Here is an 18,717-nt window from a genome sequence, read left to right on the forward strand (position 1 = left end):
TAAGTGCAGTTTTGTAAAAATTTCCAATCCCTCCACTGTCATGTGGTGCTTCAGGCCCGTTTGCTGATTCTTAAATGTAAAGCTCCCTGAAATAAAACCCCGAACAGGACAAATTAGGATTCTCTGTTCAATCCGTTTCACTTCTAAAGACCCTTTGTTGTCCGATAGCACCCCTGTGTTTGAGGACAAGCTGCCGGTGCTCATTCAGTGACCCAGTTTGTGTTTCCACCGGTTTGAGCAACAGAACATTATATAACCACATGTGGGTGTTTGCTAATAAATGGGTTAATTAGGGATGCACCGAAATTCCGGCTGCCGAAAATGGCAGAGAAAGAAGACCGAAAGCATGAGCTGAAAATATATTCCGCCACGCCCTGCCCATCGGTGCTCGGATTTCACTCTCGATCTAGCCGGCGGTTATCGTCGCGTTGCAACATTACTAGATTTAAATAACGCTACTTTGAGGCAGAGAAAAACCGGCGTGCGCGGGAAACGATACGAGGCGATGAAAGCATCTGCTGAAGGATGGACGCGCGGCACAGAGCAGAGTGTGCCAGAGGAACGGCCGTGTACGAGTGATGAGGCGCAGACTCCCTCGCTTTCTCACGTTTGATGAGATTCTACAGGAAAGCGCCCGATCCACAGCAGCGCCGCGACAAGCGCTGCTACGCGTTCCACGGATCGAGCGCAGGTATTTATCCGCCCCGAGCGCCGGCTCTCCTGCCAGAAAGCTGAGCAACCTTTCTTCTTGAAGACACACCTGGCACGTGTTTAAATAGAAAGCGGTCCAGTTTGCTCTGTGTATAGCGATTACATTCAAATCCGTACAGTCCTGCAAAACGGCGCTCTGGACTTGAGGTGACATCTATTTACAGTTCGAGCTTAGTGTTAATTCTATTGCTGCGGTTTTGCCCAATAACCTTCAATTAATTGATGCAAATACATTCACATAAACAATAGAGGTCTAGTTCATTACTTGACTGCAGCTTTGCATTGCATAATAGCTTTCTAGAACTTTACATTATTTGGATAATTGGATTTATTTATTTATTTATTAAATCGGTTGAATTTGATTGTTACAGAACTGGATGAAGAATAATTTATTCAATATTGTTTTGGTGTGTTCGTTTCAGTATAAAAGTGTGATCGTTTTATTGGCTTGTAGTTTTGCAATTCAGATTCATTAAATTCATGAAATGAATGAAAAAGTCCAATATTAATACAATTATAAAATAAAAATAAAAAATTATGGAAAAGTGGGGTTTAAATTTTTATTTTTTTATTTTCAGCCATGTGCACGCCGGTTTGTCGGTTTCGGCCCAGAATTTTCCTTTCGGTGCATCACTAATGACAATCGTGGAGGACTGTGCTGCAAGTTATACTCATTTTACCAATAAAGGTCAAATCCTGTCACAACATAGTAAACCATTACACACTGGTTGACAGACATTTATAAAAAAAAAAAAAAAAAAAAAAAAAAAAAAAAAAACAGATTTTAGTGCTTTTAACAGAGCGAGGATCTGCTAAAATGATGTTTTGCACTGCAAAAATAACTGGGCATTTATTCCTCAGACCGCTGACTCAGCGTTACGATATTTATAACTTGAGTTGGACGAGTTACCATTTCAGAAAAATCATTGCCGCCCTGATGTCCTCTGCATTGCTGGTTCTTTAAGGGTTCCAGTTCTAGCACCAGCACCTCGTTAGTGGGAATAGAGCTCTGAGAATACGAGTACTAATCACTAATTCAGTACTAATCCCCATCTGAGTCCTACTGATGTTCAGTAGCACATTCTCAAAACTCCTACATTCAATATCATTAACTAAACTATTCTGATGCTCATATAAGACTTGCTGCTTTTCTGGTAGTTTTTCTAATTAGTGACTATATAATCTCAGATATCTTGCCAATTATCTGAGGAATTTCATTAGAACTACTGATCACAGCAGTCGAGGAGTAAAACGTCTCCAAGGTTATAACTCAAGGCCCTGCTACTGGACTACTCCTCTGAAAGAGCTGGGTTACTGAAAACCTACAGCTCTATGCGTCCTAATAAAACACCAGTAAAGACAGTGGAGGGGTAGAACTGTATTACAGAGGCAGCTCGCTGACCTCCTCGTTAGCTAAACGTCAGAATTAACAGTGTACTCCATCGTTTATAGACCTAATCGATTACCAACCGAGCCGTGGGACTTGTTTGCCTTACCCCCACACCATACGACGTGTGTGTGACCCCGGTTCTTTTCCGTGACTCACCCGTTGTGCGTGACGAGGCACTGGCGCAGGCCAAGCTTGCGGAAAATGTCCACGACGATCTCCATGGGCGTGTGGTCTGTGACGGTGAAGGGACTCATGTCCAGGATGCTGCGCAGCTTCAGAGGACGTGGGCTGTCTGCAGGAAGCGTTGGGGCATGCTGCGTGAAATACACACGCGAGTTTAGCACGATGCCTTCCTGCTTCCTCCGTGCGTTCTCTGCAGGATAGAACGAGAGAGGGGGGGGGTTTAAAGCAGCCTGAAATAAGTATCAAATCTTATTATATAGACCACTACAGTCTTACCGATAGCTATAGTGATGTCCCTGCGCAGGGCGAACCCCACCAGTCTCTGGGACTCTTTGGAGACGATGACGGGGAAGCCGTTGAAGCTCGTGTCACTGATGACGGTCTGCAGTTCTCCCAGCGTCAGGTCGTCCTGAGTTAGCACGGCTAACGGCGGCTCGTTACGTCGCGGCCGCATCACCTCGCGAGCCGTCGTGGTGTGCGTGAATTCCTCTTTCGCATCCAGGAACGGGTAGCCATTGAGGCGGATGTGGGCTTCGTAGATGCCCTCGCGCCCGAACGCATCTCCCACCCACTTACTGGTCATCACTGCAGCCATGAGGGGCACGATGTACTCCAACCCGCCAGTCAGCTCGAACACAATGACCACCAGAGACACGGTCATCCGGGTCACGCCACCTGAGACATGGATGAAATTTGGTTCCACCTTCGCCCTCTTTCCTCTGTAACAGTGTCTGAGTGAATGACCGACAAGCTCTGAACAGATTACTCTGACAGTCCCGGTCTGGAACATGTGATGTGTGTGAAAGCGTCTCAGACCGTCTACGTTTAGAGATTATTTGCATAATTAACTCTAAAGACAGCAGCTGATCTGATCATATGGTGTGTGGTTTATATTTTAAGGCCAAGCTTAAAGCTGTGGAACGAAACAAATCTATTTTCCCCTCTCAATAGACGGTTATGTGTGAAAATCTAACACGACATGGATATGCTGAGCTCTAATTCACACACACACACTTACCCAAGCAAGCCGCAGCTCCTACCATGGCGTAGAGACCCGGAGTGATGCAATCTGCCCCCACCTCACACCACTCCTTAAACAGGAACCAGTCGTGGTGGTGGTAAGCGAGCTGCTCCACGGCAATGCCCACAATACGACCCGCTATCGCCCCGATCGCCATGCTGGGGATGAACAACCCAGAGGGAACCTGTCACAGGAACACACACACACCAGATTGATGCAAGGACTATCGGATAGCATGTGATCATGTTGATTACAGTGATGCATGTTATAGGCTATAAATGTGCACAATATTAATAATAAGCTAGTCAGAATATAAATATAAAGAAGGTGTTCACAAGGGCGAGTGCATCATTATTACCTTCAAACCAAAGGTGAAGATGGTCATGATGATCTTAAAGATGAGCGCCAGGCTGAGCTGCCACATGGCGGAGTAAACCCCGGGTGTGGTGGTGGCCTCCGCGCCCTCCGGATACGCCTGGCTCCCGTTCATCTGGCTGCGATACTGGCACAGCTGCGACGACTCCAGCGGCCCGCAGTCCGTGAACAGCTCCTTGATCAGCTGACTCGTGTTCTGCCGCGTGTACGGGTTGGGAAAAGCCACGATGGCTGTGATGACTGCCACCGTGATGACCTCCAGGACTGGGTACTTACCTGAAACATCAGAAACGAATATTACAATCATCCCACTGTAAAACACGGCACGGAACTGTCTCAAGAGTGTAAATAACAGTCTTCTCAAAGCCCGAGACAGAACGTGTCAAATCCATAATGCTGTGCATTAGTAAATCCCCCAAATCTTATTCAAATGACAATTTATTCCTCCGGCACCGTGACCGCGGTCCAGTGGCCCTTACCGAAGCGTGTGGACTTGCGCCGGCGGCACCAGGCGATGTTGGCTCGGATGAAGAAGGCGCCCCACAGACCGCCGAAGACGCCGAGCAGGATGAAGGGGAAGAGCTCGAACAGGTACCAAGGCGTGTGGTACTCCACGTAGAACAGCACCAGGCGGCTATTTCCGAACGGGTTAATGGAGCGAAGCACGAACGCCGCCACCAGGGCGGCGAAAAAGGACCGCCACAGCGTCTTCAGCGGGAAGTAATAACTCACCTGAGACAGAGAGGAGACGGTGATTTCAGAAGTCTCGCACGTGTGATAATTAAGTCATTACATTATTAAAAGGTTCTCTGCTCATCTTGCCTCCTCGAGACTGAAGAGAACTCCTCCTATAGGAGCTCCAAACGCCACGGACACACCCGCCGCCGATGCTGCAGACAGCACCTGTGCAAACACACACACACGGCAATTATTAACACTTTAACCATTTCACCGCTCGCAAACGTTGTATGATCGGATGTTACCTCTCGCTTCTTGGCCTCGTTCTTGCTGTACTTGGGGAAGAGGTATGAGAAGATGTTGCCGCAGCAGCAGGCCACGTGTACCAGCGGGCCTTCTTTCCCTAGACTGAGTCCTGAGGCCACGGCCAACACCAGAGTAATGGTCTTTATCATCAGTGTCCATTTGCCCAGGTAGCCCCGGATTATAAACCCGCTCAGGATGGTCTTAATCTGAAAGCGAGAGCGCGACGACGATGATGGTGAATGAGAGAAAAGGACTGAGAGAAGGTATTAAATAAAGGCTAAGCAAAATCAAATCTGCTGTAATGAAAGCGTCTGTGAAGCATGTGGACGACGTACCTCAGGGATCCCAGAGCCACAGGCGTACGGGGCAAACACCTTGACCAGAATAACCGCCAGGAAGGCAAAGGTCAGAGCCCAGTAGGTGTACATGAAGTAGTTCATAATGTAGGAGCCAGGACCCTGAAACACACCAAAATATACATCAGATTTATAGAGAAGGGGGAAATAAATAAATAAATCGACCCAAACCTTTATAGAAATGCTAGAAATGTAATAATTCTCACTTTATTAAAACCATTTCTTACTTCTTCAGTGCTGAACAGAGATTCAGTTGAGTTTTAATGTGGTTTTGTGAGGTGTTTATTTAAAGATATGCTCATTTTTAGTCATTTTAGTTCTGGGGACAATTCTGTAGTTCTGAGCTCGTTACGGGTCAGAGAGGAATGCACAGATACACTCTGCACACTAGAACACACTCAGAGCCAGCGAAACATACCGGTGATGGTTGACAAGTTAAGACTTATCTGACTGAATGCAATACAAGTAATAAATAAATAAATAAATAGATAAATAAATAAATCATGGTGAAAAAAATCAATCATTCATTTTGAAGTTAAATATGTATAGCTATCTCTACTTTTTTTTTTTTTTTTTTTTAATTTATGGTATTGTTTTTCTTTCCATTTCTAAAAAATAAAATAAAATAATAAAAACAGTAAGGTTTTACTGTACAGTGCCTTGCATAAGTATTCACCCCCTTGAACTTTTCAGTCCCTCCAGGATTTCGCGATCGCAGGAATGAACACAACATCAAGGAAACTCGCAGGAGCGTGCAATTCATCACAATTACCGCAGATTCTCGGCAGATTTGGGCCGAGGCGCGCCACGTGACGTCATCACGACGCACATTCAACCAAATCCCTCTTCGATTCACGTGCGTCAAACGGGAGTACAGCTAAAAGGTCTCATTTACCGACCAACATCGCTGCGAAAGACTATTTCGCGCGACTGCAATTTCGCCAGTTCGAGCAGTTTTCCCGGAAAAAAAAAAAGCACGAAAAACTCGGCAAGTTACATCGCAGATTTTGGAAAAACAGAAAAAACAAACAGCGGCATCAATCAAGCCTTTATGGCCACAACGATCACAAAATAAAATCCTGTACGGACTGACTCACACATTTTGCACTGTTACGACCTGTAAACGAAACGGCATCAATTAGTATTACATGTCAAGATTCTACACAAAATGGGCCGTACGCTTGAACTCAGATAGGACGCACTGTTTCCAGTCCAAATCACAGCTCCACTTCACCGTGAACCAGCTCCAAACATTATTGATGAGATGATTAAAATAGCCCAGCTATTCCAACCGTCTGTGAAATAAGGGACTAGCGTAAGGTGTCACTTTTCAGCCACAGCCCTAACACCAGAAGAAAATGTATTATTTCACGTGAAGACATTACTCCATTACACCAAGTCTACCCCCCCCCCCCCCCTCCCTCTGATCCTCGCAGGTCTTCCTCGGTGGATAAACACACATCTGACGAACATAAACATGCATTTATTGGCAGCTACAAGTGAACAGATCGTCCATGCTTATTTATTTTCTATACTGCTTTCACCTCGGCCTGGCCCAGGATGAGCTCGGCCCACGTGTTCCACTGTGGACACTTGTCTCTCTCGGCGAACGTGGTCTCGTTCGAGCCCCAGCAGCACTGCTCGTGGTTAAACCACAGGGCACTCAGACACACCCCCTCCTTCAGGTCATTCATCCAGTCAGCAGCAATGTCTATCAAACCCGCCAAGGCACCTGAGAAAGGAGACAGACAGACGGACCGAGTGAGTGCGAGAGAGAGAGAAAAGGACAAAGCCAGAGAGACAGGGTGTTTAGGAGCGGTGCATCATTAACCAACATGAGACTTGTACGATTAACCGTAAATCCTTAAGAGCAACTGTTCATGAGCCCGTGAGCGATTAACACGTCTGCGCTTCTCGGATTACGTGCCAAAAATAACGTTAGCCACAGGAATACTGATTTTCTACTCTAACCAGAAAAGATCATGAAAACATATTAATACATGATCATACTCTTCGCCGTTAATGCTAACCTCCCAGCTAGCACAGGGTTCGATGATTATGGGGGAAGAAAAGCAGAATCAGACTCGGTAAGGTTTGTTAATAGGATCATGTGATTGAGCTTAATTAAAATTCAGTGAGTGCGAGCGTGCGAGTCTGTGCACCAGCTGCTGTGTGTCTGCCTACGTCATGGTTTCCAACACCGTAGCTCCTTAGAGTACTCTGTGTGTGTGTGTGTGTGTGTGTGTGTGTGTGTGTGTGCATATGTGTTACCTGAAGCCAGCCCTGTTAATGTCACCACCAGCCACCCAGACCAGGCGTCATACAGGCTCTTTGTGAACTCCCATGCTGACTCCTTCTTCCTACTGTTAATCTACAGAGCAGAGAACACACAGGTGAAACACACACACACACACACACACACACACACACTTAGTTCTGCAGGATTATTTTAGAGAACCCGAGTGGCTGAAAACACTCAGAATGACGTTAATGGTCCAAACAACTGCGTGTTCTGTCACTCGAAATAGCCTCAATCATTATAATTAAGGAATAATTGTCAATTATATACAATTTTATGTAAATAATAATTACATATTAAGGGAATATATACATCTAGCTTATGTCTTAACGTCTCCACAAGAATGGGAATATGAGACAGTTTTGACCATTGGCTGCATTAATTATGTCAAGGGAAGGTCCTCACAAGCATAGCAAGACAAAATATGTGTGTGTGTGTGTGTGTGTGTGTGTGTGTGTGTGTGTGTGTGTGTGTGTGTGTGGGCGAGAGCGAGCGAGACCAATCATGACATGGCTCAGCGTGGTACCTTGCGGTGTCGCTCGCGGTCTTTACACTTCTCTCTGACCCAGTCGATGGTGTGGAAGTCGTCGTAGGTGCCCACTCCGGGAATCGGCTCTTCCAACAGATCCAGGAGGTGGGTGGAGCTACTCACCCCTCCGGCTCCACCCCCACCGTTAGACATGTTGTAGTTGGAGCCTGTGTAAGCATAGAAAAAGAGAAGAGACTGATGAGCGATCCGTAATTCGGAATTCCCGACCTGTGACCGGGAAGAAAAAGAAAAGAAAAAAAAAATAATAAATCAACCTGGAATTCCGAGTTCGGAAACTCAGGAAGGTTTACTCAGCTGCGAGCTCAGCAAGTGACAAGGAATCAACATGGCTGCTCACGGCAGGAACATTAAACAAAGCAGCACAATTTACCTTTAAATGTGTTGTACTGTCTATAGACAAGTGTGCGTTTTTAGATCGACATGTACATTTAACAAGTGAATATGTCTGGAACTCTGACTTCCCACTTTGCTGTACTGGAGAGGAAAGCATACATCACTCATCACAGGTACGTTTACATTCATTCGTTTAGCGGACGCTTTTATCCAAAGCGACTTACAAATGAGGAAATACAAGCAAAGCGATATATCAAGCGGAGAACAGTACAAGTAGTGCAACTGTACAAGAGCTTTTAATTTAGTTCTAGAGAAGCAAAGTGTGCAGAGTCGAGTGTAAGAGCCAGAGTGAGTGTTTGTTTTTTTAGGGGTTAGTTACGTGTTCACGGAAGAGGTGGGTCTTTAACTGTTTATTGAAGATAGTGACAGATACTGCAGTCTGGATTGAGGTTGGAAATTCATTCCACCACTGAGGGACAGTTAGTGTGAAGGTTCTGGAAAGGGACCTTGAGCGACGCTGATTAGGTACTACTAAACGTCGGTCGTTAACCGGTCACAGATTGCGTGAGGGAACGTTTGCCTTCAGGAGAGAGTTGAGGTAGTGGGGTGCTGTTCCAGACGAGGTCTTCTACGTGAGCATCAAGGCCTTGAATTTGATACGGGCGGCTACAGGAAGCCAGTGGATGGAGACGAAGTGGTGTGTGACATGGGCTCTCTTGGGTTGGTTGAAGACGAGGCAGTTAGACGAACACGGAGGTCTGCACGAGCTCAGACTTCCCACTGCCGAGGCCAAACGTAGCACAAGAGTTGGCGTTTTTGTGTGTGTATGTGTGTGAGAGAGAGAGAGAGAGAGTGTGTGAGCTCGAGGAGGCAAGGATTTCCAAAAAAGTCGTCAAGATGGACAGAAACAGGAAGAGAAAGCAGAACAGGGAAACTGCATGCCCTTCGAAAAACATTCAACTGGCTAGACAGACAGAAATTCTCAGCTTAAGCGAGTGCTCGCGTGTAGGAAGCGTGAATAACCGGCGCGGACGTCGATGTTCGCTTTGACGCCCGAAGCGCTCGACATGCTCGTCTTTACCAGGGTTTCCACATCAGTGCGTGTTTAAATAAACAGCTCCAGCTCTCCAGTTTCGGACCGATCGGTACAGATTCCACCACCGTGACTAAATCCCAATGTGTAAAAACACGCTCTCTTTCCGACAGAGTCGACACAACGGTCATTATGATTATTAGACATGACAATACGAGTCCTTTTCCCAGATACCAATACTAAATAACCAGGTTGTGCACGAGACACAGAAGCTGTTCTGCTCTGAAACACACCCACGGGCAGCTGTAGCTCTGTAAGCCCCGAGTGCTGCGCCTGCACTAACGAGCTAATCAGCTTTTCACTGCTCTCTGGACGGGCCGTAAGACCCGAAAGGCCGCCCTGCACCACGCAGATGCATTTCCACTACACTCTTTAATACTTCATAACTGCTCTATAACTTCACCACTCTGCAGTCGGATTTACTTACTCACGCTAACTCTGTTCCACAAACATCTTTAGTTTAAAGTGCCGTTTGCTTCGTCATGCCTTTTCAGGTTGTGAAATAATCTCAGAGGAAAGCAAAATAGAGGCCACAGGATTTCCTCTACTACTACACACACACACACACACACACACACACACACACACACACACAGCAATGAAAAAACATGAAACGTTACCGTGACTATGGAGTAAGTGCCACCACACCTACCCATAGTGCACAGCTGTTATTTTTCTGCTTGTGTAAGGAGAAAGGATGCCAAGTATGTCTCCTAAATCATCAATTATTTAAAAAAAACAACCCTACTGTTTCCATCAATCCTTCACACATCCTATCATGACTGATAGACTAAATGTTCCTCCTCAGAAAAGTGTACAAACTATGTATATTTTGGCGTTTCTTCCCCCATTTCAGGCTTTTCTCTGCAGATTTCTTAGCGCTCTAAGTGAGAAGCGCTTTAACATGACGCACGTTTTAACACTGAACGAGACACATACTTGGCATTTATTTGGATTTTGAGCAGCGTTTAATATTCGTGCTGCTCACGAGTTACCGCTCAATACCACCCAGGGAATCTCCTCCTACTTTCATGGGTAGAGTTATATGATGCGAAACACACACACACACACACACACACAGAGGATAAGGATAGGTCCTGGGTATGGATTATATTGCAGAGTCATTCTGCTGGATGAAGACACACTATCAGAAATCGAACGCGCTTAAAATTCGCATCCGGTGTTTAATAAAAAGTGAATAAAAAGGGATGACTAGATCACCCAGAGGTGCGTTACAAAGAGTTCTGGTAGTTTCATCAGCTCGGGTTCTCTCTCCGAGAAAAAGGGAAGAAGAAATGAATAAAACGCGGCAGAGGTGAGATAAAGCTGTCTGCAGTTCAGCTGATGCAAGCTGAATCTTTCAGATAGCTACTGAGAGAACACATTTTATGCTGACTGTCTCAATCGCTCCCTCTCACAGAGAGAGAGTGAGAGAGTGAGAAAGAAAGAGAGACAGAGAGAAAGAAAGACACAGAGAGAAAGAAAGAGAGAGAAAGAGAGAGAGAGAGAGAGAGAAAGAAAGAGAGAAAGAGAGAGAGAGAGAGAAAGAAAGACACAGAGAGACAGAGAGAGAAAGAAAGAGAGAGAGAGAGAAAGAAAGAGAGAGAGAGAGAGAGAGAGAGAGAAAGAAAGAGAGAGAGAGAGAGAGAGAGAGAGAGAGAGAGAGAGAGAAGATCTGGTCTAAAGCTTTATTCTGAATATCACGACACTAAATAGAGCCTCGGCCATTTTGATTCAGCAGCAGCTCCTTGTCTGAAATGTCTGTGTCTCTCTCTGCATGGTAAGAAGGGGGTGAGCGACACCTGTACAGAGTCAGTACCAAAATCCTGCAAGTCCAGTGTGAAGCAAGGAACCATGCAGCACACGGGGGAAACACAGGACACTACGATAAGCCGAGACAGGATCGAACTGACGAACCCGGAGCTGTGAATAGACAAAATCGAGAAGAAAAAAAAAAAAAACCCATTAGACTCTGAAACATTCGTGTAAATGAGACGCACACAGAGTCAGGAGACGAGCGTCAGTCTGTGGCGAGAACTTCCCTTTACCTGACAAACAGCTTCTGTATGAAACGCACATCGTCTCAGAGCGTCGGGATCATTTTACAAACCCAAGCGCATTTAACTCCTCGTTTCTGATCACTTCTCCCAAACACAGAGAGAACCATCGCTAATTAAAAGTCCCCATGAATATTCGCAAGCGACGCTGTGTGGCTTTTAGCACGAATGCGACAGACTTAAGGTTATCTATAAGCTAGTGTTGCTGCAAAACAAGAATGGCGGTCTCTCTCTACGATCTCTCTCACCGATACGATCAACAACTTCCATGACCTCATTCAGCACTTCTCAATCGAATGCTCTCTAGAGTCTGAAGAGTCCCGCCCCTAACGTCATATATATTTAAAAAATTAATAATTCGGCGCCTTGCTGAAGTCACATCGGCGAGCACGGGTCGTAAAAGTGTCTTCGGCTGTTCGAACGCACGCGTTTTTTTTCAGTTCTCCGACTGCAAGTTGCTTAAGGAGGAAACGGCTTGAAATTCCTTGAACTGAACTTTGATGATGTTTGTGGCAGCTCACGGCTTTGTAAAGGTGCGTGAAACGGTTATGTCCTTGTGGTGAATATAAACAACATCAACATTGTGACACTTATGAGGGTTTTATTCATTTATTTATATTTTTTTTTACATTTTCCAAGAACGTGTTTACTTCAACGAAAAGGTTTCTCTGATCATCTCCATCCGAGATTAAGAGAATTATTCAAAGAGAGTATTCAATACCGTTTTACCAAGCGTGCCCATCATTTCTGAAGACGACTACACAGATTATTTTCCTTTGGCAGATTAGATGTCCCATTCCTTTCTTACTATCCGTTACAGTTTCGAGACTTTGAAGTCTATACGAGTCAAACTTCACCTCCACACACGCACTAGCCATTAGGGTAATGAAACAAACAGGACACGGGTGAAGGCACAGACAGGTCCGTGATGTCATGGGTTCAGTCAGACCTCATGACTGCTTTCACTGTGGCCTCGAACAAATGAGCTTCATAACCCCGTGTGCTTCAGCAAGAGTCAAGCAAAAGCCCTCACGTTTCCTTGAACCCCACAGAACACGCCGTTATCAGAAGAACAACTCGGAACAAACAGTACGACACGAGACAGGAACGGAGTTGGAGCGATAACATCGACTCTCAACTGCGCGACTGTCTGAAAAACAGTGCGACGCCACAGACAGGAGCCACAGAAGCTGACTCAAATCCATAAGAGGTGCTTTACACACACACACACACACACACACACACACACACACACACACGAGCTGTAAAAACTGACAGGATTAACTAAAGAACAAAACCATGGATAAAAAAAAAGCACTCTGCTTGGTGTAAGAGCTTAGTGCATGTACGCTGCTGAATGCTTGAAGCTGATTGGTCAGAAGGTGTTGATGGTTTTTCTGCATGTTAGGCTTCTTTCTATTCTTCAGCTCGCGTCCTTTCATAGGGCTTTTCAGCACAGAGTCACCCATGAGTCCAACCTCAAGATTCTTCACGCATCATCATATCAATCCAACATGCTGACTGGTTTTGTCTTCTTGTAGCCGGTTTTTCTCTTTGTAGTCGACGGCACTTTCGAATAAACGTCCGCGAGTGTGACGGACATCCGGGGCGTTTTCACGTCTGGTTCGCGTGGAGCGTTTGTTTCAGATCCTGGTGTGTTTGCGCTCCCTTGGTCCGGCTCGTTTAGACGTATACGAACGCGGTAATACGGCGAAACAAATCGGTCCGAGACCGCCTGAACGAAGCTGCGGACGGACTCTGGAGCGGTTCGCTTGTGGCGAGACCCAACAAACCAGCCTGTACAGCAATGCTCGATGGGAACCGCGCTACATAAACGGCGTGTTTGTTTTGCTAATGGCTCGCGGTTTAACTTGGAGGTAGAACGCCTCGGTGAAATCCTCTCTGCCGAACATATATCTGAGCAACTTTCAAAAAAGCATAAACACCCGAGGAGGTGTAGAGGTGTTCAGCGAGCGTCTCAAGGAGACGGGCTTTAATGTAAATTAGATCAATTACGATAACTACAGCTACAAAGAAAGACACAATAAACTGGAGGGGCTGCTGTCTATCCATCTTGACGGATAACAGTGACGAACGAAACCCTGGAGCATAAACCGGCCGACTCTGACCAATGAGAGGACAGTTTGCTCACGTGAACACATTTTGGTGCATGTTGAGACGTCGCCTTGTGAAAGCGCACCGAGCCGAGGAGAAAACACAGCACTGTAACGACGCAAGTCCCCGTTTCAGAGCAAAGCACGGATCTACAGGTTGGAAAACGCTCTGATGCGAAACATGTCGGACAAGGTGATGATTATATTGATTAATCCTGTAGATGAGGTCATGTGGAACATGCATGGGGAAAGTACTCAAGGGTACTATTAAAGTGTGTGCTTTTAGATCAGGAAAGAAAACAAGTGCAGGAACTTGAGATTTTCCATACCTTTTTCCTGATTGTATGATTTTTCAGTACTGGATTTCGCAGCATTTAGTGTTTGCCAATCCTTTGAGTGTCAATATAAATGTAACTGTAACTAACGGATTGCACTTTTACAAGCCGGCCTGCGGCAGAAGAGAAGACGGTGCCGTCACAGAGCCGGAGAGGAAACGCTCACCACAGAACCTACAGCCTGAGACTCGATGAGGACGACGCTGAACCTGACACGCACATGATCACGCAAAAATAAACCCCCCAGCAATGAACGATAATGAAGAAAGCCCAACCATCTCTCAATCCCAACAACAAAGCAGCTCGGTATATTTGTTATTAGTTGTTCTGAATGTTCTGGTTGTACGAACAGAGCTGGAGGTTGGAATGTGACCTTCCTACTGTAAGCTCTTTCAACACCAAAGACATGTGACTGAGCGAACACACACACACACACACACACACACACACACACACACACACCCCGCCACCAGGAACACGTAGCGTAGATTTTAATAGCTATCCATAATATTACTGTGACCTGTTAAATTCCACAGCCGTGATTTTTACTCTCAGTCCAACAGAATAGAGGACGCCCGATAATGGAAGTCCCCGATACCGATAGCTAAGTACGGCGGTACCGACCTGCCAATAACCGATTAAATCGACCGATGGTTTTAAAATCGATCCCGAATGAAAACAACACTCGGAGTAAAATATTTCTCAACTTTATTACAAAAATAATGGTAAATGGGCGGCACTTATACAGCGCTTTTTTAACCTTAGCGGCTCCAAAGCGCTTTGCACTGGGTCTCATTCACCCCCCCACACACACACACCGATGGTAGCAGAGCTGCCCTGCAAGGCGCTAACTTGCCATCGGGAGCAACTTAGCGTCTAAATAAACAGTACTGACTCTACCATGGAAATGTTCTGTGCGTTTTAATGAAATAAATATATAAACATTAATATTTATGAACTATTAGTGGATATTAAAGTAAATAAAAGATGAACATGCACACTGAACCAAAAAGTAACGCTCCGAATAACAAATAAAAACAAAGAACACGCCTTCCGTCGACACTAAATAAACGTCTCGTCGCGGAAACGATAGCGTAACCGGACAAGCGCATTAGTATAAACCTGTTACTCGCTTTTTTAACCAGCACTACTGTCAGAGCCGCTGTTACAGAAAAATAAATCTAATCAACAGCCTATCCCCACCCCCACCCGCCCGGACCAATCAGAATCGAGGATTCAACAGCGCTGTGGTATAAAAGCCATTACCTCATGGCTTGAAGTGAATTCGGTTATTCGGCTCCAAAACAGATCAGTAGTGTGTGAGACAATGGCTTAGCAAAACCCTTCGACTACACGTCATCTAAACACCCACTTCACCCTGGAGACTGGAGGGAGCACAAAGTGGGGATTAATCTGTTGGTGCTAAGTGCTGGATTCGGTGTATAGCATACATTTACATACACACACACACACAAATATATATATATATATATATATATATATATATATATATATATATATATATATATATATATATATATATATATGAGAAATGATAACATGTTTTATGATAGATCCAACTTTTTCTGATCGTGTCATACATTGGTGTGTGCTAAAATGACTGAAAGAACTACGAGTTTCACTTTGCAGTGTATTTTTGTAGGTTTGATAGATTCGGAAAGTAACGTGGAAGTAAAGTAATTAGTAATCTGATTACTTTTTGCATGCAGTAACCAGAAATGTAATCAGATTACAATTTTAAAGTAGTGATTAGTCATCTGTAGTGGATTACCTTTTTTTTTTTTTTTTTGAGTACAAAAACCTTCCTGCTTGCCTCGGGTGATGTCGCTGTCTGTAGAACTACCAGGCTGATAAAATATAAAACTTTTGTAACTAGGCTATAGTTTGGTGTCTCTAATCAAAGGGAGGCACAGTTAAGCTATCATTGTATGGGTTTAGCTACAGGGCCATGCAAAATATATCATCTTTCCTTATGCTCATCTCATATCATGTTCCCGTAAACAGGAAGTCATATAGGCATTTATACACCTTGTTTTCCTGCTCAGCATCAGAGGATATTACTGTTTCAGTTTCAACCCATTTGCTGGTAAATAAATAAATAAACAAACAATTAAGTCACTGTATATCCATTTTTCCTCACACTGACTGAGTTAGCGTTTGGCAGGACTGAGAGACTTTCAGACAATAAGGCACGAGTATTTCCACGTATTTTCTTGTCTTCTTTACTCACGTTTGGTTACATAGTGACAAACCGCTCCAAGTGGAGAATTATTCCGGGCTAAAGAAAAAATCTTTCGGGGCAAAACGTGATTTATTTTAAAAATACATTTGACCTAATATTGTTTTCTTAAAAATAATTTTGTAACGCAAGTAACAATTTTATTGACATCAGTAACTGCAATCAGATTATATCAATTTAAAAATGTAATGTGTTACATTACTGCATTTCCAGAAAAAGTCATTAGATTACATTAACACATTATACCCAACTCTGATCCTATTCAACTGCTCATGAATTAATGAATGCATGCAGTGCACGCAGTACTCTGATTCAGGCATTCATTCAAAGGCTGGATTTGCAGGGGGCTTCCAACACACACACACCTTGTCTCTAGGAGGCCCTGTCCATGGCGCGCGCGCGCGCACACACCTCCTTGTCTCTAGGAGGAGGCCCAGTCCATAGCACGCACGCGCGCGCACGCACACAGACAAACATATAGGTAAACAGATAGATAGATAGATAGACAGACAGACAGACAGATGGAAAAATAGATAATGGTGCGTTTGCAATGCAGGACTAAGTAAGTGATGTAACCCACCGAGCGCGTGCACGTCCACGCACACGCACTGTGAATGGTCACGCGGCCAAGGTTAGTGAATTATTAACAGAAAAATTACACAAACGCATACCGATAGCGCGCACTGCTGCACGAGAACCTGCTAACAGCTAACGGGCTAAGGAATATATTACAACCCCAAAAATTCGAGGGGACAACCCGGACTCGGTCGGTACCTCTCATGCGGATTTCCTGCAGTGGAATCGTGTCCCCTCCGCCGTCGTAGGGTAAATAAGGGTCCGCGGATTCGTCCTCCATTACACCGCCTGCAGCTAACAGCTTACAGCTTACTCTCGCTACAGAAACCTGCCGACTGCCATATTTACCAGCCGCAGTCAGCCTCGCACACACTCAGTACACTCTGTGTGTGTGTGTGTGTGTGTGTGTGTGTGTGAGAGAGAGAGAGAGAGAGAGAGTGTGTGTGCGTGTGTGTGTGTTCTGCCCCCTCCCACTCCTTGTGCACTAGTGTGCTTCTCCTCACCAGCCTACAGCTTAGGGGATGATCGTGATGATGTCATCGACAAGAAAGGCCGCGTCCCAAACCGCGGACACGAACCTACCGTGTGGCCAATTCGTAGTGATGACGCTCGAAAAGCCCCAGCGTTTCAATATACACAATAGTAAACCTTACATTCTTATCGTACACCCTTTTCACACGCATGTGGACCTACTGGAATAAAGTTGGTGTGACGTTGCACGTTCGATATTCGCAGATATGCGGGAATTAAGGGACCGTCTCTAAAGTTACATACGACATTGTTAAACACGTTTCTAACTTCAATAGCATTCGAAGCGAATGACTTACAGTCATATAACCAACTGTAAAGTGTTCATGTGGGTGTCAGCTATAACGCACACCTTTTAGATTTTTGATAGCTATTAAAATAAACTATTAAATCATATTTAAATATTGCCATGTATTTCACTACTGCACGGGCTCACACACAAAATATACCATCATTTAAAGCTCAATAGCATTTGAAGGGAATGATGTACAGTCACACAACCAACTGTAAAGTGTTGGACTAGGTGTCAGCTATAATGCACACCCTTTATGCACTCATGCAGGTAGCTGTTCCAGGTAGGGCCTCGGAGTTTGTTAGAGAGTATACCTAAATGTGCTATATAAATAGTGCTATTAAATCCATTTTTTAAAGAATGGAAAGAATCCTCCACAAAATCAATTTAAAAAAATGTCAGAGATATACACTCACTGTCCACTTTATTAGGAACACCTGCACATGTATGCAGTTATCTAATCCGCCAATCATGTGGCGGCAGCACGATGCACGCAGTCGTGCACATACAGGTTAAGAGCTTCAGTCATCAAATGTGATCTCTGTGACTTTAACCATGGCATGGTTGTTGGCACCAGAAGGGCTGTTTTGAGTATTTCAGACACTGAAATGCAGTTTGGGCGAGCCTGCGCCCGTGATAGCCTCAGATTCCTGTCACTCACTCAACTCCTGGCACCAACATCCAAAATAACCACAATCAAAATAACATTTTCTTCATTCTGATGTTTATTATGAACGTTAACTGCAGCTCTTGACCTGTATCTGCATGATTTTTATTTTGCCTTGTGCTGCTGTCACGTTTGCGTCAACATGCGGGTGTACAGGTGTTCCACGACAATTTACAAAACATGCTTAAAAACTCTGCTTTTAAAGTGGCTCTGGGCTATTCTACCTAATGCATCTTTAAATGAAGAAATTGCAGTTATTTTGTCATCTTTTTTTGCGCTATTAGTCTATTCATTTTGGTGCATTACTGTTCCTGCTAGCAGTATTCAAATTACTGACTCTTCTTGAATTAATCTTTGACAAGTGGGATGAATAGGTCTTTCAAATCCACTAGTACATTTCAAAGGTTTATTTCGATTTGTGTGCTGCGCATTACTGATTTACAGGCTACACCTTTCTGTCACTTATTAGGAGGAAAAGTTAGGAAAACGCTAATGTTCCTTTAAGCCTGTAATGCAACTGAAAATACCCTGGGACTTGAAACAACAGATGGAGGTAGACAAACGTACACGGTGGTACCAGAAAGGTGCGTGTA

General features: G+C 44.7%; 1 protein-coding gene across 9 annotated transcripts in view; it reads right to left on the minus strand.

Annotated features, from left to right (window-relative positions):
* The window catches only part of clcn3 (chloride channel 3), a 45,877-nt gene that overhangs the window by 8,074 nt on the left and 19,086 nt on the right, over positions 1-18,717 (minus strand). For 7 of the 9 annotated variants that reach the window (XM_017471699.3, XM_017471701.3, XM_017471708.3 and 4 more), the window contains 11 exons: positions 7,846-8,015; positions 7,292-7,391; positions 6,565-6,752; positions 5,000-5,122; positions 4,664-4,870; positions 4,503-4,583; positions 4,160-4,412; positions 3,664-3,956; positions 3,303-3,489; positions 2,561-2,959; positions 2,258-2,474 (listed from right to left, as the gene is read on the minus strand). In XM_017471699.3, coding sequence (XP_017327188.1) covers positions 2,258-2,474; positions 2,561-2,959; positions 3,303-3,489; positions 3,664-3,956; positions 4,160-4,412; positions 4,503-4,583; positions 4,664-4,870; positions 5,000-5,122; positions 6,565-6,752; positions 7,292-7,391; positions 7,846-8,015 — 2,218 coding nt within the window. Of the gene's footprint in view, positions 1-2,257; positions 2,475-2,560; positions 2,960-3,302; positions 3,490-3,663; positions 3,957-4,159; positions 4,413-4,502; positions 4,584-4,663; positions 4,871-4,999; positions 5,123-6,564; positions 6,753-7,291; positions 7,392-7,845; positions 8,016-16,835; positions 17,306-18,717 lie in introns of those variants that run through there. The other 2 variants (XM_017471703.3, XM_017471709.3) reach the window with 2 other exon arrangements.

This window comes from Ictalurus punctatus, chromosome 7 (assembly GCF_001660625.3).
Source record: "Ictalurus punctatus breed USDA103 chromosome 7, Coco_2.0, whole genome shotgun sequence".
NCBI lineage: Eukaryota > Metazoa > Chordata > Actinopteri > Siluriformes > Ictaluridae > Ictalurus > Ictalurus punctatus.